Below are 25,682 nucleotides of genomic sequence, written 5' to 3'. Positions count from 1 at the left end.
ATAGAGAGAGAAGATCCTAAACATTTTCTAGGAGGAAATTGGTTAAATGGATTTAGAGAGACTGCAAACTATTGTCGTGTTTTCTAAACCTGGGTACTCCCACAGTCTCGGGCTTCTCATGAGCTCTGCTGGAGAAAGTCATGGAACTGTAAACTTGTGCTTGTTCACCTCAGTGCTTCCTGTCGGCCCTTTTATTGATCTCTGTTGACTCCTTGTTATATTCCTCACAGCATCTCTTCCTAGGCCATCCTTGTTCCCCCTAGCCATCACCTCCATCCCCTCGTGTGGTGGTCTCAGCATGTCTCACAACTCTTACTTAGCAAAGATGTGTGATGTCATTCAACATGAATCTTTTATCCTATATTAGTTCCTTCTTTAAGGTGGGAATGCAAATAATAGTTCTGTCTACCATTAAATGAATTTTTAATTCCCAATTTAATGTGCAGACTGTAAGTTATTGTACAATATTTGCATGAGTAAGTATAGTATGCCATGAATTCCTCTTCCACGGCTTGTAATTCCTCTAGAATGCATCTGCCTTTACACAAGATGTTTCGCAGTTACGTAATTATGAGAATTTGAATTCAGAAGTGTATTGTCTGTGCCTCAAAATTATAATTGGTAAGCTAGACAGTAAGGAATATGCGTGGCTCCTCAAAGGAATAGTCAAGACAGATTAATACGGCATTCTTGGCAATACATTTTTTTGTCTTACTCTTACCTTTAATTAGAAGAACTGATTTAACAGGAGTTCATCTCTTGATAAAAGAGAATCTTACTGTCCCAACACGGGGGTAGTCAGAGTCAGGGGACTGTGTTACGTGACTGTCCAAGCCACCCCAGGGGTTGGATGGAAATCTTAGAGAAAGGAGGGATTTGGGCCTGGGCACATACAACAAAAAGTATATAGTGATCTGGCATTGGCTGTACCTCATTGTCAGAACTGAGCCAAGCCTCTCCTGCTTCTGCAGTATCTCCGGTACCACTGCAGAGCAGGACCACTGCACTTTCAGTAGAAGTCCTGGTTCTGGGGACACCTGGGTGGCTCAGTGGGATGAGTATCTGACTCTTGATTTCAGCTCAGGTCATGATCCCAGGGTCATGGGATCGAGCCCTGCGTCAGGCTCTGCTCTGAGCATGGAGCAGCCCCTCTCTCCTGCTCATGCTCACTCACTGTCTCTCTCTCCCTCCAAAAAAAGAAAAAAAAAAGGAAAAGTCCTGGTTCCAGACGGAGGCAGTCTGCAAGACCATTAGACAGGGAAGAATACAAAGAGTGAAGTCAGGGGATGGGAGTTCAAAGAAGTAAATGAAAGCATCCTTTAAAATGGAACAAGAAATTATGGAACATAGAGTGAAACAGCAAGAGCAAGTAGTTGTGGTAAAGAGCTAGTTAGAAATCTAGGAAATAAATGATAGTCATTATAATAAAAAATTGATTAAGTTCTAAATTGGACACAAAGATATTGCTAAATTAGAAAGGTTTGAGGAATGCACTTAAACTTGTAAAAGCTTTGGATGTCAAGCACTATTATATGTAGTTTGTATGCATTAAACATATATATGTATATACACACACACGCGCATATACACACACATACACATACATACGTACATGCACACATACACCTCACTTAATCCTCATAGTAATCCTGTTCATTGCCGTAATAAATATATACTGTGTCTACTCTATGTGCTAGTCACTGTATTATTTATTTATTGTTATCTATAGGCTACCCCAAAACTGAGTGGCTTGGAAAGACTGACATTCATCATCTAACATAACTTCTCAGGAATCTGGGAGCTGTTTGGCTGGATAGTTTGGGCTCAGGGTGTCCAACAAGGTTGCACTCATCTCAGAGCTTAACTGCAGCTGGAAGACCAGCTTCCAAACTCACACCCATGGCTATTAGCAGACTTCCTCTTTAGCTGTTGGCCAGAGACCTCTGTTTCTCTCTACACGAGCCTCTCCACAGGCCTCCTGAGTGTCCTTCTGACATGGCAGCTGGCTTTTCCTGACTGAGAGATGGGAACCAAGAGGAGCAATAGCCTTTTATAACAGTATTAGTCAGGGTTCTCCAAAGACATAGAAATAAGAGGGTGTGTGTGTGTGTGTGTGTGTGTGTGTGTGTGTGTGTGTATAGCTTTATTCTAAGGAACTGGCCTACATGATTATGGAGGCTGGCAAGTCAGAAAGCCCACAGGATAAGTCAGCAAGCTGGAGACTCAGAGAGCCACTGGTGTAGTTCAGTCCAAGTTCAATGGCCTGAAAACCAGGAGAGCCAGTGTTTCTGGTCTGAAGGCTGGCAAACTTGAGACCCAGGAAGAGTCGATGTTTCAGTTTCAGTCTGAAGTCAGGAATAAGCTGATGTCCCAGGTTGAAGGATACCAGGCAGGAAGAATTCTCTCAACTTGGAGGAGAGTCAGCTTTTTGTTCTATTCTGATATTTGACTGTGAGATGAGGCCCATCCACATTAGGGAGTAATCTGCTTTCAGTCTGCTGATTTATCTGTAGATGAATGTTCATCTCATTCAAAAACTGCCTCTTAGAAACACCCAGAATAATGTTTGACCAAATATCTGGGCACCCTGTGGCCCAGGCACATTGACACATAAATTAATCATCACAATAACCTAACATACCATCACTCTGCTATGTCCTTTTTGTTAGAAACAAATCACTAGATCCAGCCCCCACTCAAAGGGAGAGGAACTAAGTAAGCTCCATCTCTGAAAGGAAGGAGTATAGAATGAACTGTGAACATACTTTTTAAGCTACTCTGGGCACTGGTTCTTGGGAGACTCCAATGTTTATGTAATAGGAGTTCCAGAAGAAAAGAAACCAGACCAAATGATAGAGAAGCAATATTTGAAAAAAAGGATTGTTAAGAATCTTCATCTTTCTTTCTTTTTAATATTTATTTATTTTTGAGAGACAGAGCATGAGTGGGGAAGGGGCAGAAAGAGAGAAGGAGACACAGAATCTGAAGCAGGCTGCACTGCAGTCTCTGAGCAAGCTGTCAGCACAGAGCCTGATGCGGGGCTCGAACCCACAAACTGTGAGATCATCACCTGAGCCAAAGTCGGATGCTCAACCGACTGAGCTACCCAAGCGCCCCAAGAATCTTCATCTTTCATGATGACAGTTGGAGGTCTTCCAGTCAAATGTTCACTCAGGATGCCAAACAGAATAAGTGAAAATAAATCTTTGGACACATTGTGATGAAATTGCAGAATATGAGATAAATGGATAAGAGCCCCCAGAGAGAAAAAATATATTACTTACAGAGGAAGACAATTAGACTGCCTAAAATTTTAAGCCTGGCTAAATTTTCACTCAGGACGGAGCGAAAATTAAAGACTATGGTATTTAACTTTCTGTGACTCAGATTCCTAATTTATAAATGAGAATAACAGTATCTACCTTATAGGTTAGTATCTGCTGTGTTTACTGATATATCCAAGTGTAAACAGTGCCTAACACAGAGTAGACATTCAATAAATATTTATTAAACAAGTGTGTAGGGTTGTGAGGACTAAACAATGTATATAATTTACAGCAGTACCTGACATGTTGGTAACTACTCTATAAATATGTGTTGTTAAGGTTTTACCACTCACAGACACTCGCTAAAAGAACTCTTAAAAATATTCTTCAACAAGAAGAAAAATTCAGTGAGAAGGTATCAGATATAATAGACAGTTAATGACACAGAAATTGATAAAATGCCAGTAAAGTAAATACAGTTGACCCTTGAAGAACTTGGGTTTAAACTGCATGGGTCTACTTATGTGCAGATTTTTTTTTTCCCAATAAATGTAGTTCAGTACCGTACATGTATTTTCTTGTCCTTGTGATTTTCTTAAATTTTTTTTAATGTTCATTTTTGAGAGAGACAGAGACAGAGCTTGAGTGGGGGAGGGGCAGAGAGAGAGGGAGACACAGAATCTGAAGCAGGCTCCAGGCTGAGCTGTCAGCACAGATCCCAACACGGGGCTCGTGAGATCATGATCTGAGCCGAAGTCGGACGGCCAACTGACTGAGCCACCCAGGCGCCCCGACATCCTTATCATTTTCTTAATGACAATTTACTATCTCTAGCTTTACTGTAAAAATACAGTATATAATACACACAGCATACAAAATATGTGTTAATTAACTATTTATGTTACTGGTAAGGCTTCCCGTCAACAGTAGGCTAGTAGTAGTTAGGATATAGGGGGTCAAAAATTATACCTGCAGAGTTTTCACTGTGCAGAGGTCAGCATCCCTAACCCTGATGTTGTTCAGGGACCAACTGTATTGACCATGGGGTAAAAAAGAAAGAAAAACTAATCTTTTTGTATTACTTTTAAAAAGGTAAACTAAAATCCTCAAGGTGTTCCTAAAATTCATATCAAAGAGCAAAGGATCAAGAACAGCTAAGAGTTTTGAAGAATGAGGAAAAGGTGTTTGCCTTACCACATATATAGACTCATTCCAGATTATAATAGGGAAGACTGAAGTGTTGGTACAGGGGAAGGGCAAATAGACAAGTGAAACAAAATACCCAGAAACAGACTCATACACATATGGAAACTTGAAATATAACAGAAGACACTGCAAATAAGTGGATAAGGTAGAATCTTCAATAAATTGAACCAGGACAACTGGTTATTCTTAAGGAAAAAATTAAATTTGATATGCTCCCATGTATAAAGATCAGTTACCACTGGGTTAAAAACCAGTGTAAAAAAGAAAAACTTTAATGGTGTCATTTAAAAAAAAAAAGAAGTAAAAAAGAATATTCTCCCTTGGGTAAAGAGGGACCTTTTGGGGAAGACAACAGAATACAAACATAAAGGAAAGATTGATGTGACTATATTAAAATTTGAAGTTTCATGTCGCAGAAGATTCTATAAATAAAGCAAAAGACAAGTGTTAGATTTAGAGAAGATATTTGTAATGGATAAAACTGACAATGATTGGTATCCAGCATGGAAAAGAATTCCTACAAGTCAGGAAGGAAGAAACAATCTAATGGAAATAATCAGTAAAGGATATGATTAAGCAGTGTATGGCACAGGAGATATGAGTGGCCCATAAACATATGAGAAGATCTTCAATCTCACTAGTAATCATACTAATAAATATTCTAACATCCCATGCTCATCAGATAGGCAGACATTAAAAAGGATGAAAAGATTATATGTTGGCAAAGATGTGGGGACCCAGCGCTCTTGCATTGCTAGTGGGCACGTCAATTGACGCAGGCACTCAGGAGAGCTGTTTTGCAAAATCTGATAAAGTTTAAGCATACCTAAACACCTAGAAATTCTTCCTCTGGCATGTGCTCTAGAGCAATACTCTTCTATAAAATGCACAAGGAAGCACATATAAGAATGGTTATTTTAACATTCTTTGTTATGGTAAAAGTTATAAACAAACTAAATATTCACCAAATGGGGATATATGTTGCATAATGTAATAGTATATACAACAGTTAACAGGTCAGTGAGCTAAAGCTGTGAGTGTCAACATGGACAAATTTCTCACAAACATTGTCGAGGAAGATGCAAAAGTATGTGCACATTTATATAAAACCCCTGTTTTTATATAAAACCTCCCTGCAGAGGGAAAGAGAGAGAGAGAGACAGACAGACAGACAGACAGACTGAGAATCTTAAGCAAGCTCAGTGCCCAGAGCAGAGCCTGACATGGGGCTCAGTCTCATGACCATGAGATCATGACCTGAGCCGAAAGCAAGAGTCAAACCCTCAACCAACTGAGCCACCCAAGTGCCCCAAATTATATAATTTTCAAGCATGTTTTTAAGCACTGAGTGATGATAAAGGTTACCTCTAAGGAAATATATAAATGGATGGAGGGATTCACAAATAAATAAGGATAAGCAAAGCAGTATGCTAAGATTTGATAAATCTGAGTTGCAGCTACCTGGGTATTCATTTCATTGGATTCTGTACTTGTTCGTATACCTGACGTTTGCCATTGTAAATAGTTTAAAAATAAATTATCAGCAAGTTCTTGAATGGGGTGTGCGTATAGGGGTGGGGGAAGGGGAGCCATTTATAATTTTGAATTGACAAGAATATATGGAATTCTCTATAAAAGTTCTCTAATATGTCCTGGATCTTGCTCATGGGAAAGTCTTATCAAGCAACCTTGTCATAAGGATCTGGTATTTTAATAAAAACAAACCTGATGTCATTTTCCTATCTGTTAGTAAGTTAAAATAGCTAAGTATTATGGAGAAGCAGAAAATTAATTTATCTTGATAGATCTCTTCTAATGTCAACATTCTGAGAGCTAGATGGGATTGTCTTATAAATGTGATAAAGTTGTGTTGAAACTTAGGTATAAAGTCATAAAATGAATATAAACTTTTTTTTAAAATTTTGCTTAAAGAAATGCCCAACAGTGAAACAATTAGTCTTAAGTCTAGTTTTGTTCTAGGATCTCTTGTAACTATTATTTTATTTTTGCCTTAACTAAGTTTATTTTATCTGATATAGTTCATTATTTTCTCTGGGAAAATCTTACCTGGGTTCGAACTGATGTTTTGTATCGTCATCGACACATTCTTTGTCCTTTCTCCAGCTAATACTGTTCAGGTTTTGAACACTTGGAGCAGATTAAAGAGAAGTTGTACAGTGTCATCGTCATTTTTTTTAGATACGATTTAGTTGAAATGTTTAGAAAGAAATTTTGCCATATTAGTTTGAGTAGTTTTTTGTCCTAATAGAAAAAAGAAAACTAGAAATGTGAATGTTTTGCTGCTTTTTTTTTTGGTAATTTTTCATGGCAGGCATTTCACCAAATGAAGTTATGACTAGAGATATTTTAGGTACCATGATTATGTAGCAGTCTAGCATATCTTTGGGTTTCTTCAGTGGTGAGACCGTTTTCATTGCACAGAGTAGATGGGCTTAAATGGCAGGAACATGACTAGAAAGTGCACGGTATATATGTTTCAGTCAGCATGTTGCTAGTGACAGGTGCTCAATGGTTGTTGGTATCCTTGTCAGCAAAGAGAATCCTTTGACATTAACGTCACCAGCTCAATCCTGATTTGGGGTGACTCTATTGGCAGCTCCATCAGGCGGCAGCTGATCAGTGAATGTCAGAGCTGCCGCTGTTCTTCAAAGTGTCACCAGGCCTCTCTGGGTTTTTGTTTTCTTACTTTTTTTTTTTTTTCTTTTTTTTGAGGGAGGGGTTGTTAAGCTTGTCTTGCTGTTCAGTCTTAACCAGACTTTCAAATTGCTTACCTTTGGGAGATGAGCTGAGAGGTCACAGGGAATATAGGTGTCTGTGGGGCCCACGAAACCATCTACGAAGTGGCGACTTACATGGAAACTAGTAATGATTACCTTGACTTCAAGCCAATCAATGGTGGGAGCACCTGGGGACTCATTAAATGGCATTTGTGGTGTCTGTAACCTCGGGTTTGAGCTCTATTTCAAGAAAAGCGGTGACAGCCTTTAATGTCTAATTGACCTCTCCTCTTTGTTTCACTTTCTTTCGCTTTCCATATTTGCCGCCAATGTGGTCCCCGATGGCAGCAAACAGCACTGCTCAGCATTTTGAACTTCTGTTCAGAGCTTCAGCACCTTAGTTTGGGCAGTTGTGTAATGGTAAGTATTTGAAAATTCTTTACGTATACTCCATCGCTTGTTCTCTTTTTCTTCCCATGGGTGAATTTTATCCTGACCCAGCCACTCCACACTCACCCACGGCTTTTCAGATTTACAGCGAACTACCGTGTACCCTACTTTCAAACATTTTTCTTAAATTCGAGAGGATGTCTTTGAAACATCAACATGATTTATCCAGGAGAGCAAGGAAAGTAATGTGTTGTGGTAAAAAGAGTTTGGTTCTGCCTCGAGCCAGACAAGTTTCAGACAAGCTATGTACCTCTCTGGATTTTTTTTTTTTTTTTACAAAATAAGATATCAGTCATACCCAAATGCTGGTAGTTCAGTACGTTTGTCACAAAGCTAATTTTAGTTTTTAAGTTCTGAAATTATTTCCTGGAAATGTTGCTGATAGTAGGTAGGTTTATCTTTGTTTGTTTGTTTTGCTGTTGTTGTTTTTGGTGTGTGTTTGTTTTACTGTCCTTACTGGTTAAGGTAAATGGACACCCTATGTTAGAACTCAAATTTTTTTGGAATGTTACTGGTCCATTAAATCCAAATGCCTAGGGACTGTTGAACTAGATAATCTTTAAAGTCCTTCCAGATTTAAAATTTTAGCTTTATGGTGCCATTGAAAGAGTTCATGGGATGAGTTAAATTCTTTTCATCTAAATTATGTGGCTTATAAGTAATACTGAGACTCCAGGGACAGGAGAACTCTTGGTATTTGTATGTGCATGTGTGTGTGCATACATGTACACACACTCAGAGGAAATGCATCTCCCAATATAACTGACTGTAGGGCAATCCATCCCTCTTTTCTTTCTTACCTTCCCCTCGCAAAACAGATTCAGGAGATCCCAAACCATTCCGATTTTGTTTTGTTTTGTTTTTAATTTTTTTTAATGTTTATTTATTTTTGAGGGAGAGACAGAGCATGAGTGGGGGAGGATCAGAGAGAGGGAGACACAGAATCCAAAACAGGTTCCAGGCTCTGAGCTGTCAGCACAGAGCCTGACGTGGGGCTTGAACTCACAAACCATGAGATCATGACCTGAGCCGAAGCTGGACGCTTAACCAACAGAGCCACCCGGGTGCCCCCCCAAACCATTCCAATTTTGTATCCACTTACTAGGAAGACCTGAATAAGCAGGATGGTTGCAAGATCAGAGAAGTTCTCCTGGCGTCCTAAGCTTGGATTCAACCTAAAAGAAATTCCATGTGAACACCTTTTAGAGTTCAATGATGGCTTCTGAGATGCTCCAAGATCTGGCAATGTAGGCTAGAGAGACCTGTTACGACCACTTGTTTATCTCCATATCCCCATATAAAAACCATCCTGGTGGTTAGGCCTGATTAAACCACCAGGTGTGGGCTCAGACCAACCCCGGTCTTTAGAAACAATCTTGGGAGCCCATTAACTCAGCATTAGACTTTCCTTACTTTTCATCAAATTCTTATCTTCGTAAGCCATTTCATGGGCTTCTGTTGGGTCCCTCTGATGACTTTTCTGGATGGGCCCAGTTACATTTGATGGGACTTTCTGTGATGACAGACCAGCCAGTTACTGCCGCTTGGATTGCTAGCTCGCCCTCTTTAGATTGGTAAGGCCGCTGTTTAACCTTGGCCAGAGGTACCTTTTTCTGCCTGTTACTTACCTCCCTTTAAACTGGAACAACATCTTCTAGAAAAGCAGGACTCTGGTCACACATACTTGAGATTTGGAATCACATATATGTTTGTAGTTGGAATTAGTATGTTTTAAGTCAACATTTTCAAGTTGACTCATGCAACATTAGTCCTAAAATATATTCAATTAAGAAAAGATGTGTATTGGGGGGCAGTGAGGTAGGGATTCCTGATTAAGATTAGGAAATAATGCACCTTGCCTTCCTCCTAGAGTTTTCAATGGTATATCTTACAACAAAGAAACTGTGTGCCTTTGTGTATGCCAGTGTTTTGCAGCTTTACCTGACTCCTGAACCCATTTTCTCCTTGTACTTCTGTTAATATATGATATACTGTAAGAAATGCTACTTAAGATGAGTAGGCTATTTTTAAATTAAAGTATGTAGTTGCCAGTAAAATATTGTTGCTTTTGATATTTGTCAGGAAATTAAGTTTTAAGGACTTGACATTGAAGTTCAGAAATATTCGTGATATTGCTGGTACTATTATTTACGTGGTGGAAACGTTCCACGGTTGTCATAGAAATACTGTTCCCATTTCACAGCAGGTCCAGGATTCACCAGAACAGTAACACAGACAGATCTTTGTTGATATTTTATTTTATTTTATTTTATTTTATTTTTTTAAATTTTTTTTAATGTTTACTTATTTTTGAGACAGAGAGAGACAGAGCATGAATGGAGGAGGGTCAGAGAGAGGGAGACACAGAATCTGAAACAGGCTCCAGGCTCTGAGCTGTCAGCACAGAGCCCAACGCGGGGCTCGAACTCACGGAGTGCGAGATCATGACCTGAGCCGAAGTCAGCCGCTCAACCGACTGAGCCACCCAGGCGCCCCTGTTGATATTTTAATACCATGTTTATTTCAGCTTCTTTTCTATCAGTTGACCAAAAGGCAGGATGATTCATTTGATTTTATTTTTGACTATCAAAACAAGAGCAAATAAGCATCACGAGTGTTGGAAAGCTTGACAATTCTTTGTAAAGGAGTTGATTGGCTGCACTAATTTTCACTCACTTAAGTAGTTGTATTCCCCTCAAATCATTTCTCATGGTCTTCTGCTTGATTCTATCATAACAGTTCCTGAAGACCGTAGAAATCCCCATGACTTCATCTAAGCCATCAGCCCTTAGTTCTGACTCAAAATATAGCTCTATAGCTCCAAATGTGTCCATTTCTCGTTTCACTGCTTGCAAACTCATTGCAAGCCCCTGCCTCTCTCCACTAACCTAATGCAGGCCTCTTTGCTGGGCTTCCTCCCTCCGGTCTTACTGACCATAGACCAACCTCCACACAGAAACCAGAGGGGGGTTTTGTTTTTGTTTTAGTGTAAGTTGTATTTGTTTCAAACCCTCCATTGATTTCCTTGGTACTTAAAATAAAAATCCAAACTCTTTCATGGCATAACAGCCTGGCCCCTGCATATCTCTCTGCCCTCATGGCCTCTCTCCTCACTCCCCTTGGGCCATACCTGATCCTACTTCTGTTCCCTGAATACACCAGGTTCATTCCTGGAAATCCCAACAATCACCCCTCTCTCCCCTGCTCCCTTTCTCCACTGCATGTGACCCTCTGCGCATCTGGCAGTCTGATCACCCCATTTCATTATTCTAACACCACTTACCACTCACTGGATTTATTTTGCTCGTTTGTTTGTCTTTCCCAAAAATGTGAACAAAGTCTTTGTTTTGGGGTTCACTGTTGTTCCTGGCCTCTGGAGCGGTCCTGGCACATGGTAGTTGAAGATATGAATAAAGAAATGAACACAAGGATATGATACCTGGAAATGTTAGCTATTTTATTTCCTTTTGACTTCTGGTGATAATTTTGATACCTGATTAAAAAATAAATCAAACTGTAAATAAACCTGTTCAGAAAAACATTATTAAAGCATAGAAAGCCCATGAACTGAAATGTTTAATCCCTGTTTAGTAGAGAATTATCTTGTGATCACAAAGTAAATCGTCGGACACTTCCAGTAACTGAGACAACATATCACAATCTAAATTATTTTTGTGTTGTATGTTCAGTCCCTAAAGGCCTCATTTAACCCCAAACTAGTATCATTATTAGGACTCTCAACATATTCACATACCATTTTAGAGTGTGGTGAAGTGCCCACCTCTATCAGGGGGCTCTTACATACCTACCACAGTTGATGAATTATATATAAAATAGAAGAAACGAGGCCCCATGAACCCAACGAGTAGCAGCAGCAAGGTCAAAATGGAAGACGTGCAAGAACAACACAAAATCCTCAAATTCTTTGTGAGGGACTGAAGATTTCATACTGCTCTGGGATTTAATTCATGAAGCCCTCTGTCTAGAGTTCTGTTAGGTGGATTTTTAAGTAAGCGATTATTCTTGCTGTTTTAGGAAACAGTGGCAGATCTGTGAGATGAGTGGGTAGATCTATATTAACAAGAATGTGGGTCTGTTTACATGGAAGCAAACAATAGGAGATGATTATGAATGTTTTAACTTGCTCTATGCAGTCTGTATTTCTGAGCATAATATGTAAGAGACTGGAATGATTTGATTTCCAGATTGAAGACTATGATGTGATAGCCAGCATGATAGGAGCCAAGTGTAAAAAACTCCGAACTCTGGATCTGTGGAGGTGTAAGAATATTACTGAGAACGGGATAGCAGAACTGGCTTCTGGGTGTCCGCTTCTGGAGGAACTCGACCTTGGCTGGTGCCCTACACTGCAGAGCAGCACCGGGTGTTTCGCCAGACTGGCACGCCAGCTCCCAAACTTGCAAAAACTCTTTCTTACAGCTAACAGATCTGTGTGTGACACAGACATTGAAGAACTGGCATGTAATTGCACCCGATTACGGCAACTGGACATACTAGGTAAGGATACAGTATATATTTGTTTTATTTTTTATTTTTGCTTTTTTTTTTTTTAAGATTTTTTTTTTTTAATTTCTGGGAGAGCGCAAGTGGGGGAGGGGCAAAGAGAGGGAGACAGAGGATCCAAACCAGGTTCTGTGCTGACAGGCTGACCGCAGTAAGCCCGATGCAGGGCTCAAACTCATGAACCGCAATATCATGACTTGAGCCGAAGTTGGATGCTCAACTGCCAGAGCCACCAAGGTGCCCCATGTATAAACTCATTTTAAAGCCTTGATGTGAAAGCCAATCTCAGACTTTTTGCAAGGGGGGAAAAAAACTTAGGTACAATAAAATTTTGTCCTGATAAGCCTGCTTGGTTTGAAGAAGTGCAAGATAGGCCAGTTGATACAGAGAGTAATTATATCTGTACTTAAGTAAAAGAGTGAGGACAATAACAGAATTTTATAGTTGAGCCTATCAGAAAGCTCTAAATAAACATTAATTCTTGGTCTAGTAAGAAGAGTGAGAATTTATATAAGCTGTGTTCTCCATTTTAAAGACAGAGAAGAAATTAATCCATTTGTATAATGAGTTATACATATATGTGTGTGTGTGTGTGTGTGTGTGTGTGTGTGTATACGAATGCTTCTTGATGTTAAACTCGTGATTAAGGAATATTGTCAAATCTTCATTTCCAATAATTCTAGATTTTAGGAGTAGTTCTACCCCAGGGCAGATGTATTGAAAATCCTTTCCAGTTCTGGGATTCCTTGTGTCCTTCTTGCAGTTTATCAGCTGGGAGCCCTGTGAGGCTTCGTTACTTCTTACTTTAGCCGGAAGTGCTGGCAGCACCATAGTTAAAATTGCCCACACAGTTGGTACTTTGTGAATTCATATAGCACTTGTACTGTGTTCTCTGGTAATCTGTTCGTGTTGGTAGGTTAGTCCATGGAGTGGACTCTATCCTTTCCTGTCTATTAAACATTCAACCACAGGGAAATGTGAAGATTTTCAGCATCTGAATTTGTGGTTTCCTTGAAAATCTCTGCACAGTCCAGGTTTATGATACATTTGTGGATGTTGCTCATATGGTTGCATATTACTTATTCAAGCTACTTTTATCAGAAACTCTTGCCTAAACATTTAGGGAGAAATTCTTGCCTGTTACAGGTACACTTTTGGCTAGATACCTCATCTGTGTTATATTTTCTTTATTCTTCATAGCTCAGGGAATTGGATATCATTGTGTTTTCATAGCAGAGGGACTAGAGCCCAGCAATTAATATATGGCAGAGCCAAGGGTTCAAATGCAAGGTTTTGGGCCCCAACATAGTCAGTACTGATTTTTTATAACACCACGACTGCTTTCCTTGCTTATTTCTTTTCCTTTCTGCCTACCTACCACTTTGACTTACTGTAGACCTTTTACAGGAGAAATATTTTGGAAAGTTTAAGAAAATGAGAGAGAATGAGGAAAGGTAGCTGAGGCCTTTAAAATTGGATCACTGATTACATTAGGCTTCACTTCAGAGGATAGGGGCTGGCGTTGGTTAATATCTGTTTTACAGTCACCGCCCCCCCACCCCCCCGCCCGAACCTCGTACAGTAGAGATGAGGAGTAGCCAGTGTCTGAAACAGATGCTACAGAACTACAAAGAAGTTGGTAACGCTGATTCTCAGACAAAAGCACACTTGTGAGCACTGGGGTTGGTTTTCAGGTGGCCTAATGGCCTACAAACATATGCATTACTTGACAGAGACATGAAAGATAAATAGGTAAGAAGTATAATGGCTTCTTTTTGAAAACATTTGTAACTTTCCCAAGCAAGAGCAAGGAAATATGGAGAGTTCCAGTCTGACATGGCAACATAGGAAGACTCTGAACTCAGCTCCATGGAACACAGCAGTTCCTGCTTATAGAGCAGTTCCTCCTGAAAGAACTGAGGGCTGACTAAACAGCTTCTGCAAAACCATAGAATGGCAAGAGAACAGCAAGAAAAACTGAGACACAGTAACAAAGGGAACCTCCACCTCTGACAAGGCCAACAGCAGTTGGGGGGGGGGGGGGGCGAGGGGGGAATAGTACTGAGGGACCAGGAACAGATCTCTGTCCTTGGGCACAGGATAAAAGCCTCAGTGGAGAAGAGCAACTAACACATAAAAGAGACAACAGTAGAACTCTACCAAATTGCAGAGGGACTGTGGGTTCACTCTCCAGGTCAGAGGGACTGGAGGACAACACAGTTTGTGTTCCCACCCCACCTTAAAAGCCTAGACCCCACCAGGATCTAGACACCAGTAGGTCTGGTCATCAGAGTGTACCTATAACCTCAGCAAGACCAGAGTCCACAGCCCATGCCAGCCTTGGGGGCAGTAGCACTGGGGCATAGAAAATAAACTGGATTTTTTTGTGCGTGTGGTTTTGGTTTTGTCTTGTTTCGTTTTTGTTTTCCTTTTTTTCCCTTTTTATCCCTTTTTTTCTTTTATTTTTCTATTATCATCATCATCATCACCTTTCTCTAAAAGCCATGGTTTAAAAGAGCAACTAGCGTATAAAAGAGTCAACTCTAGAACTCCACCAAACAGTGGGGAGAGCTGCTAGAATGCTCTCTGGGTGGGAGGAGCTTATGTACATGGTCTGCACTCTCCCTCCACCTTGAAAGCACAGACCAGTGCACATCTGGCACCCTAACTGGCCTCCTGCCTCAGTGAACCCTGAGCCCTTAGCCCACACCAGCCTCAGCTGTCCTACCTAGGCAGCCACAAAGTCGTACACACCAGGACACCCCTGGTTAGTGCTCACTCCAGCCCCAGTCTTCACATCAAAGTGACACAGGTGCAGACACCCTAGGACACTCCAGGAGCACACACCACTTGTGCTTCCAGTGACTTGCTAGGGCACCCACAGTGCAGAGTGCTTCACCATCTTTGGCTGACATCTGCTTCAGCTCCTGCCAGGGCACACCTGTGTGGAGCACCCCAGAACACTTCCACCCATGCCAACCTCAGCTCCAGCCACCCAGCCGGGGCGTCTCCATTGGACAACCTGACTTGCTCCCAATTCAGTTTCAGCGGTCCTACCAGGGCATGTTGTGTGTGGAGAGCCCAGGGACCACATCTTTGCTTTAGTTGTCCTCCCAAGACGACCCCTGCATGGAACACCCCAGGACCTCCCAACCTATACCCCACACCAACTACAGCCATTATTCAGGGCACCCTCTATGTGGAAATTCCAGAAACACCCAAGTTTATATCCATTTCTGCTTCAGCTGTCTTTCCAAGGTGCCTCTGTGTGGAGAGCCCCTTGTCCCCCCAGCTTGGACCCACTTTAGTTTCAACTCTCCTACTAGGGTACCTTCTGCCTAGAGAGCTCAGGGTTCTCCTGGCCTGTACACTGCATCAGCTCCAGCCATTCCGCCAAGGTACCCCCTGCACAGAGCACCCTGGGACACTCTGACTTGCACCCATTTCAGCTTCAGCTGTCCTGCTAGTGTGCTCTCCACACACAGAACCCTGGGACATCCTGACCTGAATCTGCTTCAGTTTTAGCTGTCCTGACAAGGGACTCACTATGTGGAAAGTACCAGGTTCCCCTAACCCATGCCAGCCACAGGTCCAGCTTGCCAGCCAGCAAAAGTCACCAAGCATATAGTCTACATAGGGGATGACCAAACACATATAGTCTACATAGGGGATGACCAAACACAAGATCATTCCTTCAAATTCAGGAGAATTAGCTGCACCTCCTAATCCATAGAAATAAACGCAGAAAGTCAAGCAAAATGAGGAGACAGAGGAATATGCTTCAAAAGGAAGAACAAGAGAAGGACCAAGTGAAATAAAAATAAACAGCATGCCTGAGAAGGAATCTAAAGTAGTGATCATTAAAATACCAGGCTGGAGAGAACAGTGGAAGAACCCAGTGACACCTTCAGTAAAGAGATAGAAAATATAAGCAAGAACCGATCAGAGTTGAAGAATACAATAACTGAAGTAAAAAACGCACTAGAGGGAATCAACAGATTAGCAGATGCAGAAGAGATCTGGAAGACAGGGTAATGGAAAGCACCCAAGATGAACATCAAAAAGAGAAAAGACTTTTTAAAAATGAAGATAGATTAAGAGAACCCTTGGACAACATCAAGCAAACAAACATTCACATTCGGGAGCCCCGTAAGAAGAAGAGAAAGGGGTGGAAAACTTATTTAAAGAAACAGTAGCTGAAAACTTCCCTAATGTAGGGAAAGAATCAGACATCCACATCAGAGAAGAGAATTCCAAACAAGATGAACCCGAGGAGGTCCACACTACAACATGTAATAAGTAAAGTTTTAAAGGTTAAAGATAGAATCTTAAAAACAAGGGGCGCCTGGGTGGCGCAGTCGGTTAAGCGTCCGACTTCAGCCAGGTCACGATCTCGCGGTCCGTGAGTTCGAGCCCCGCGTCAGGCTCTGGGCTGATGGCTCGGAGCCTGGAGCCTGTTTCCGATTCTGTGTCTCCCTCTCTCTGCCCCTCCCCCGTTCATGCTCTGTCTCTCTCTGTCCCCAAAATAAATAAAACGTTGAAAAAAAATTTTAATAAAAAAAAAAACAAGAGAGAAACAAAAAGTTACCTACAAGGAAAAACCTGTAAGATTATCAGCTGATTCTTCAGCAGAAACTTTGCAGGCCAGAAGCGAATGACACGATACATTCAAAATGCTGCAAGGAAAACACCTACAACCAAGAATAATCTACTCATCAAGGGTGTCATTCAGACTTGAAGGAGAGTTTCCCAAACAAAAACTAAAGGAGTTTATCACCACTAAGCCAGACTTAGAAGAAATGTTAAAGAGACTTCCGTAAGTCCTAAAGGAAATGGCCATAATTAGACATAAAAAAATTATAAGTAAAAAGATGTAAAATAGGACCACATATTCATAAAACATGAAGGGGAAAAAGAAAAAGGTTTTATTTTTTCTTTTTTGTTTTTAGAATGCCTTTGAAGTTCATCAAATTAATATAGACTGCTGTATACTTAGGATGCTATATTTGAACCTCATGAGGTACACAAAAAATAAGGAGAAAGAAAGCCAAACATAACACTATAGAAACTCATCACTCATAAGGAAAGAGAGCAAGAGAAGGAAGGAAGGAACAGGAGAGAACTACAAAAACAACTAGAAAACAAATAATAAAATGGCAATAAGTACATACCTATCAACAATTACTTAAATGTAAATGGCCAAAATGCTCCAATCAAAAGACATAGGGTGGCAGAATGGATTAAAAAAAAAAAAAAACCAAAAAGCAAGACTCATCTTTATACTGACTATAGGAGACTCACCTCAGACCTAAAGATATATACACTGAAAGTGAATGGATGGAGAAATACTCACCATGCAAATGGAAGTGGAAAAACAAAAAAACAAAAACAAAGTAGCAATACTTATATCAGACAAAATAGATTTTAAAACAAAGACTATAACAAGAGACAAAGCATTGCATAATGATAAAGGGATCAATCCAATAAGAGGGTGTAACAGTTGTAAGTATCTGTGCACCCAGCACTGGAGCATATACCTACAAAGAGCAAATATTAATGGACATAAAGAGAGAAATTGATGATAATACAGTAATAGTAGTGGACTTTAACATTTTACTTAACATCAGTGGATAGATCATCCAGGTAGAAAATCAACAAGGAAATAATGTCTTTGAATGACATATTGGACTGGAGGGAAATAACATATAGAGAACATTCCATCTGAAAACAACAGAATACACATTCTTTTTTATTGTGCATGGAACATTCTCCTGAATAGATCATGTATTAGGCCACAAAACAAGCCTCAATAAATTTGAGGAGATTGAAGTCATACCATGTGTCTTTTCTGATTACAACAGTATGAAACTAAAAATAAATCACAAGAAAAAAATAGAAAAGACACAAAAACCTGGAGACTAAACAACATGATACTGAACAAGCAATGAAGGAGTCAGTGAAGAAATCAAACAAATGAACAAAATTAATGGAGACAAATGGAAATGAAAACATAATGGTCCAAAATCTTTGGGACACGGCAAAAGCAGTTCTAAGGGAAATATGCAGTGATATAGGTCTACATCAAGAAACAATAAAAAGCTCAAATAAACAGTCTACACCTAAAGGAACTAGAAAAAGAACAAACAAAATCCAAGGTGAATAGAAGAAAGGAAATAATAAAGATCAGAGCAGAAATAAATGATATAGAGACTAAAGCAAAAAGCAATAGAAAAAAAAATCAATGAAACTGAAAGCTGATTCTTTGAAAAGATAAATAAATCAATAAACCCATAGCTGGAGTCATCAAAAATAAAAGAGAAAGGACTCAAACCAGAAATAAGAGAGAAGTAACAAACTGACACAACAGAATACAAAGAATTATAAGAGAATAATGTGAAAATTTACATGCCAACAAGCTGGACAACCTAGGAGAAATGGATAAATTACTAGAAACATTCAATCTTCCAAAACTGACCTAGGAAAAAATAGAAAATCTGAATACGCTGATTACAAATAATGAATTGGTAATCAAAAAAGTACCAAAAATGAAAGTTCAGAACCAGATGATTTACAGATGAATACTACAAACATTTAAAGAAGAGAGCACTGGTTTCCCTGGATGGCTCAGTTGGTTAAGCATCCAACTTTAGCTCAGGTCATGATCTTGCGGTTTGTGAGTTCGAGCCCCACATCAGGCCCTGCGCTGACAGCTCAGAGCCTGGAGCCTGCTTCAGATTCTGTGTCTCCCTCTCTCTCTGCCCCTCCCCTGCTCATGTGCTCTCTCTCTCTCTCTCTCTTTCTCAAAAATAAGTGTTAAATAAATAAATAAATAAATAAATAAATAAATAGAGTTAGTACCTATTCACCTTTATCTATTCCAAAAATAGAGGAGGTAGGAAGGTTTCCAAATATATTCTATGAGGCCAGCATTACCCTGATACCAAAACCAGACAGACAGACCACAAAAAATGAAAACTGTGGGCCAAAATATTACAAAACCTCATACAACAATACATTAAAAAGATCATTCACCATGACCAAGTGGAATTTATTCCAGGGGTGCAAGGATGGTTCAGTATTTGCAAATCAATCAGTGTGATACACCATATCAACAAAATGAAGGATAAAAAGCATATGATCATCTCAGTAGATGCAGAAAAAGCATTTGATAAAATTCAGCATCCATTCATGATAAAAAAGAAAACTCAACAAAGTAGAATGAACTTACCTCAACATAATAGTAATAATAAAGTGGACAACATACCTCAATGTGATAAAGGCCATATATGAACAACCCACAGTTAACATCACACTCAGCGGTGAAAAACTGAGAGCTTTTCCTCTAAGATGTCCACTCTCACTGTGTTTATTCAAGATAGTACTGGAAGTCCTAGGCATAGCAGTCAGACAAGAAAAAGAAATAACAGTCATCCATATTGATAAAGAAGTCAAACTCTCACTATTTGCAGATGACTGGTTACGATACATCGAAAGTCCTAAAGATTCCACAAAAAAAACTGCTAGAAGACATGAATTCAGTAAAGCTCCAGGATATAAGATTAGTATCCAGAAATCAGTAGCATTTCTATACACCAATAATGAAGTAGCAAAAAAAAAAAAAGAGAAAACAACACCATTTACAGTTGCACAAAAAAGAATAAAACACCTATGAATAAACTTAACCAAAATGGGGAAAGAACTGTTCTTGAAAACTATAAAGCACTGATGAAAGAAACTGAAGATGATTCAAACAAATGGAAAGATATTCCATGCTCATGAATTGGAAGAATTAGGATTGTTAAAATGTCCCAAATATTTCCCCAATCAATCTTCAGATTCAGTGCAATCCCTATCAAAATACAAACAGCATTTTTCACAAAACTAGAACCAATAGTACTAAAATTTTTATGGAATCACAAAAAACCTCAAATAGCTAAAGCAGTCTTGAGAAAGAACAAAGTCTTAAGGTATCACAATCCCAGATTTCAAGATATACTACAAAGCTGTAGTAATCAAAATAATATGGTACTGGTATAAAAATAGACACATAGATCGATGGATCAGAATAGAGAGCCCAGAAATAAAGGAGGCAAGATTATATAATGGGGAAAAGACAATCTCTTCAGTAGATGGTGCTAGGAAAACTGGAAAGCTATGTGTAGAAGAATAAAACTGGACTACCTTTTAATACCCTACCGCAAAATAAACTTAAATGGATTAAACACCTACATGTGAAACCTGAAATCACAAAAATTTTAGAAGAGACCACAGGCAGTAATTACTCTAACATCAGCTGTAGCAACATTTTTCTAGATATGTTTCCTAAGGCAAGGGAAACAAAAGCAAAAAGGAACTACTGGGAGTACATCAAAATTAAAAAAAAATGCACCATGAACAAAGCAAAAACACAACCTACTGAAGGGGAGAAGATATTTGCAAATGATGATCTGATAAGCGGTTAATATCCTAAATATATAAAGAACTTAAAAACTCAATATGAAAAAACAATGCGATAAAAGAATGGGTAGAGGATCTGAATAGATATTTCTCCAGAGATGACACACAGATGGTGAACAGACACATGAAAAGATGTTCAACATCACCATTCATCAGGGAACTGCAAATCAAAACCACAGTGAGATATCACCCTTACGCTTATTAGAATGGCTAAAATCAAAAACACAAGAAATAAATGTTGGTGAGGATGTGGAGATAAAGGAACCCTTGTGCACTGTAGATGGGCATGTAAACCGGTACAGCCACTATGGAGAACAGAATGGAAGTACCTCAAAAAATTAAAAATAGAATTACCGTATGTTCTAGTAATTCCACTATTGGGTATTTACTCAAAACAACACAAATTCAAAAAGGTATATGCACCCTTATTTTTGTTGGAGTATTATTTACAGTAGCCAAGATATGAAGTCAGCCTAAGTGTCTATCAATAAAAAATGGATAAGGAAAATGTGGTATATAGGTATGCAGTGAAATATTACATGGCCATAAAAAAGGATAAGATTGTGATAACATGGAGGGTATTTTGTTAAGTGAAATAAGTCACACTGAGAAAGATAAATAATACATGATTTCACTTATAAGTGGAATCTTTAGGAAAAAAAGCAACAAATGAATAAACAAAAAGAATCAAATCTATAAATATAGAGAACAAACTGATGGTTGCCAGAGGAAAGGGGGGTGGAGGGATGGGCAAGATGTGTGAGGAGGAGTGGGAGATACAGGCTTCCAGTTATGGAATGAATAAGTCCTGGGAAAAGAAGACACAGCATATGGAATATAGCCAGTGATATTGTAGTAGCATTGCATGGTAACAGATGGTAGCTACACTTGTGAACATAGCATAATGTATAAACCTGTTGAATCACTACCTTGTATATCTAAAACTAATATAACATTGTGTGTCAACTATACTAAAAAAAAACTAGAAGAGAGAGCAAGGAAGTATTATTATGGCAAAATAAATTATAGGAAGAGGACCATCATGCAAATATATTAGAACATCTTATTTCAAATATAAAGAACAAAGTAAAATAATGTTAACAGCAATGGGACTGTATGCTTTATATTGTTCCGAGCATACACTAACCGATTTAACCCTCACAGTGTTTGAGATAGCTGTTATTATAGCCACAGAAGTGGAAACAGGCTGAAAGAAGTTATGTGATTTGCCAGAGTCTCATGTCTAATGAGGAATCTGAATTTTTTTTTTACAATTTTTTTAAAGTTTATTTGTTTATTTGAAAGAGAGTCAGCGTGAATGGGGGAGGGGCAGAGAGAGAAGGAGAAAGAGAGAATCCCAAGCAAGCTCGTGCTGGCAGCACAGAGCCCAATGTGGGGCTCAAACTCATGAAACCACAAGACCATGACCTGAGCCGAAACCAAGAGGTGGATGCTTAACCAACCATGCCACCCAGGTGCCACAGGAATCTGAATTTGAATCAGAATCTATGCTCCTAAACCACTATGCTAAATTTTCATTTTTATTGTTGTTTATGGTTTCCTTAAGTGTTTGAATCCATTTTGAAAAAAAGATTCTTAGTTAAACCAAGCTTATAGTCATTATTTTGTCATTTTGTGATTGGTGCATATTAATGTTAAGTGGCATTCCTTCTTCATACTGAAAATGCTTACTGACCAGTACAAAGCTGAGTAAGATACAGTCCCTACCTTCAGAGAGTTTATGACCTGGCCAAAAAAAAACCCCAAAAAACGCAGTAAAACAATTATAAGTAACTTTAATGCAAGCCAGAAGCAAGTTCATTTGGGGGCTCAAAGAAAAGAGAGTATATATGATTAAAGAAATATGAAAAAGTTTACTTGAAAAGGTTAATAGGGGGCACCTGGGTGGCTCAGTCAGTTGAGCGTCCGGCTCTTGATTTCAGTTCAGGTCATGATCCCAGGGTGGTGGGATTGAGCCCTGTGTTTGTGTCTGTGCTGAGCCTGAAGCCTGCTTAGGATTCTCTCTCTCTGTGTCTCTCCCTCTGCCCCTCTCCCCTGCTCGTGCATGCTCTCTCTCTAAAATTAAAAAAATTTTTTTTTAAGGTTAATAGGTATTTGAAAGGTATCCCTTGAAAAGGGAATAGAAAATAGGAGGAGGAGAGCATTTTAAGCAGAATGAAGAGCATGAAACATGGCATAGGAGTTAAAAATACAGAATACCTTCAGAGAATTGGCAATCTAATTTGACTTAGAACGTTAGTATAATGCAGGCTTTCGTGGAGAGTTTTGAACACAAGGATGAGGAATCTGCACAAAATTAAACAAGGAAGAGCTATTATTGGGTTTTAATTTGGAGCATGAGTGATATATTTAGAGCTGTGTTGGGGATATTAATCTAGAAGCAAGTGGTAGGTGAATTGGGAGAGCGAGGAAATAAAAATCGGGGAGATTAGCCATGGTAATCCATCTAATACGGGTCCAAACCAGGGTAATAGTATTGTGAAATTAAACACCATCCCTTCATTCTTTCATTTATTACACACTTACTGAGCATAAACTGTGTCAGGCATTGTTTCCAACACTGGAGATAGGTCAGATAGACAGACGTGGCCCCTGCCCTGAGGGAGCAAACTGAGAACATAGTTGTGTCCTAGGTGGATAAGAAAACAAAAGCACACAGTCCTCTGGAAGCATAAGACAGGGCGCCTTAGCCTTGTTAAATTTTCAGTCTTCCACCTTCCTTCCCTGACATTCTATTCTCTTAGGCTTTTAGGAATTTCTAACTTACTAGGAAACTCAGATGCTAATGACCAAGTCTGGCAAATAGAAAACAGTCACAACCCTAGGTGAAGAACACCGACCGCATAGCCAAGTGTCCCAGCTGAGGTTCTCTGATCTTGTACAACAGAAGCCCACTCACACTAACTTCCACATAAGAGAAGGAACATTATTGTGAAGGAACAGGTGTCTCTCTGGGATCCATAGGTAGGAGTTATGGTCAGACCTCAGCAGAGACTGGAAAACTATCAAAAGGCAAGAATGTTGTTTTCTCTTTTTTCTGCCTTTTCCTGTCCTTCATGCTCAGGCGCCTGCCCCACCTCCACTGCCCTTGTACACTCACCAGTAACTTTTACATCTGCTTTTCCCTTTGTTTTTGCCTTACTCTTTTCTTGTCATGCTGGCCATCTCTGTCTTCCTATGTACATGTGGCTATATGATACAACAGTCCCAACCCAGCTTTTCGTGTCTTTAGTTCAAGGGATCTATGGACACTGAAGGCTTTAGTGAGTTCCAGTTCTCCTGATTCCCAGGAGAATCTGTATGGGTTTGGCACGGGGCTAGCCGCAGTCAAGGTAGCAGTATACTGCTTCTGGAGCCCATGGCAAGGAGGAGAGCAGAAAGGATTTCTCAGGAGAAAAGGCATAGGTTAACGTCTCAGAAACTCCAGTTCCATCACATTAGATGTGTTTATGTGATATGATAGTGATTTTTTTTCCTCCCTAGAAAACCCACAGTTAAAGCATGCATGCGTGTTTTACAATAGATGATATCTTCAAGCCTAATGATATTTGTTATTTATTGAGTGCTGACTGTAAACAGGTGCTTTTCATAACGTATATAATGTGGCTTCTATCTGAATAGCCAGTAGTCTCTTCAGATTTAACGTGGGCTAAATGGAGTACTGCTCAGCCATTATCTATCTGACTTCTGATAATGCCATTTTATACCCACCACTTACCGAGTTGTATTGTAACTATTTGTTTTCAACTCTGGTCAAGGAGTTCCTTAGGGCAGACACATGTCTTATTCATCTTTGTATCTCCAATGCCTGAAACAGAAGTTTCTGCAGTAGTAGTTGCTCAGTAATTGCACTGCATGGAATATGAGGTTGAATCACTGTAAGCATTGCTGTATGATTTGACCCATGGGTTGAGGAAAACGAGATGTGTAGACAGTTTTGAACTTGGGTGACAGAAATAGGAAAAGTCTGGAGGAGCTGATTGGAATGGCCAGGAGGCAGGAATGAAGATAGTGAGTAGACTATTGACAAAATCCAGGTCCTAGATGCCAAATTGGATGGAACAATTCAGTTTGTATTTTTTTTACAAGACTATTTCAATATGTCTTTTGTTTAAAGAAATGCTTTTAATTTTTAAAAGGCAGTTTATCTTAAATGCATTTTAAATAATAAATAATAAAGGGGTTCTTTATCCGGACATTATGTAAATATGATACTTAAGGTGTTTTGTTTTATTTTAACAGGAACAAGAATGGTAAGTCCAGCATCTTTAAGAAAACTTCTGGAATCTTGTAAAGATCTTTGCTTGCTTGATGTGTCCTTCTGTTCACAGATTGATAACAGAGCTGTGCTGGAACTCAATGTGAGCTTTCCAAATGTATTCATAAAAAAGAGCTTTACGCAGTGACTTCGTATATGTTCTATAATAAAATCCATGTGCTTTCGTAGGGTTTTATTTTGGCGTTGGTTTTGTTTAGTTTTATAATGGTGGGAATGTCTTACTGCTCCATTAAGGCATTTGTAGATTGTAAAGAAAGATATGAAATTGTCCATTAAATCAAGTAAAAATGTAAAGAAGTGTTTTCATAAAATATTGTAAGCGCTTTTCTTCAAGAATATGTGAGTGGGTCACATTATTTTTACCTTATGTTCATCAGTAATATTATTCTTTAGTCAATAATTACATGTGTAATAAAAGAGTAATATGGAAACCTTTTAACTTATTTTTAAAGGAACACGTTGAGCCAGAAAGTATCATGATGTTTAAAAATAAAATTAATTTTTCACACCCTCATGTAAAGATGTCTTATTATAATAAGCCTTATGACCTGGCCAGTGTTTTGTTTGATGTATACAGAATTTTCAGAGTTATTTGGAGGAAGAGTCTTATTTTTTCATGTTGCAATTATTTTTTAAGCTGATACATTAACTCTTCAATTTGACGGTTTTAGTTTTTCCATTTTTCTTCTGACTTATTTATTTTACTACTAGATAATACCAGTGTAGAAATGTGGGCGTAAT

At 39.2% G+C, this 25,682-nt stretch overlaps 1 protein-coding gene across 2 annotated transcripts in view; it reads left to right on the top strand.

Annotated features, from left to right (window-relative positions):
* The window catches only part of FBXL4 (F-box and leucine rich repeat protein 4), a 90,163-nt gene extending 64,717 nt beyond the window's left edge, over positions 1-25,446 (top strand). For both annotated transcript variants that reach the window (XM_047859772.1, XM_047859771.1), the window contains exons 7-9: positions 7,559-7,630; positions 11,866-12,178; positions 24,905-25,446. In XM_047859772.1, the coding sequence (XP_047715728.1) occupies positions 7,559-7,630; positions 11,866-12,178; positions 24,905-25,068 (549 nt within the window). In that variant the 3' untranslated portion in view covers positions 25,069-25,446. The remainder of the gene's footprint in view (positions 1-7,558; positions 7,631-11,865; positions 12,179-24,904) is intronic.
* Positions 25,447-25,682: the final 236 nt, after the last annotated feature.

The sequence above is a fragment of the Prionailurus viverrinus genome, chromosome B2 (genome assembly GCF_022837055.1).
Source record: "Prionailurus viverrinus isolate Anna chromosome B2, UM_Priviv_1.0, whole genome shotgun sequence".
Lineage (NCBI taxonomy): Eukaryota > Metazoa > Chordata > Mammalia > Carnivora > Felidae > Prionailurus > Prionailurus viverrinus.
The sequence above is the reverse complement of the archived record's forward strand: the minus strand, read 5'-3'. Positions and strand labels throughout refer to the sequence as shown.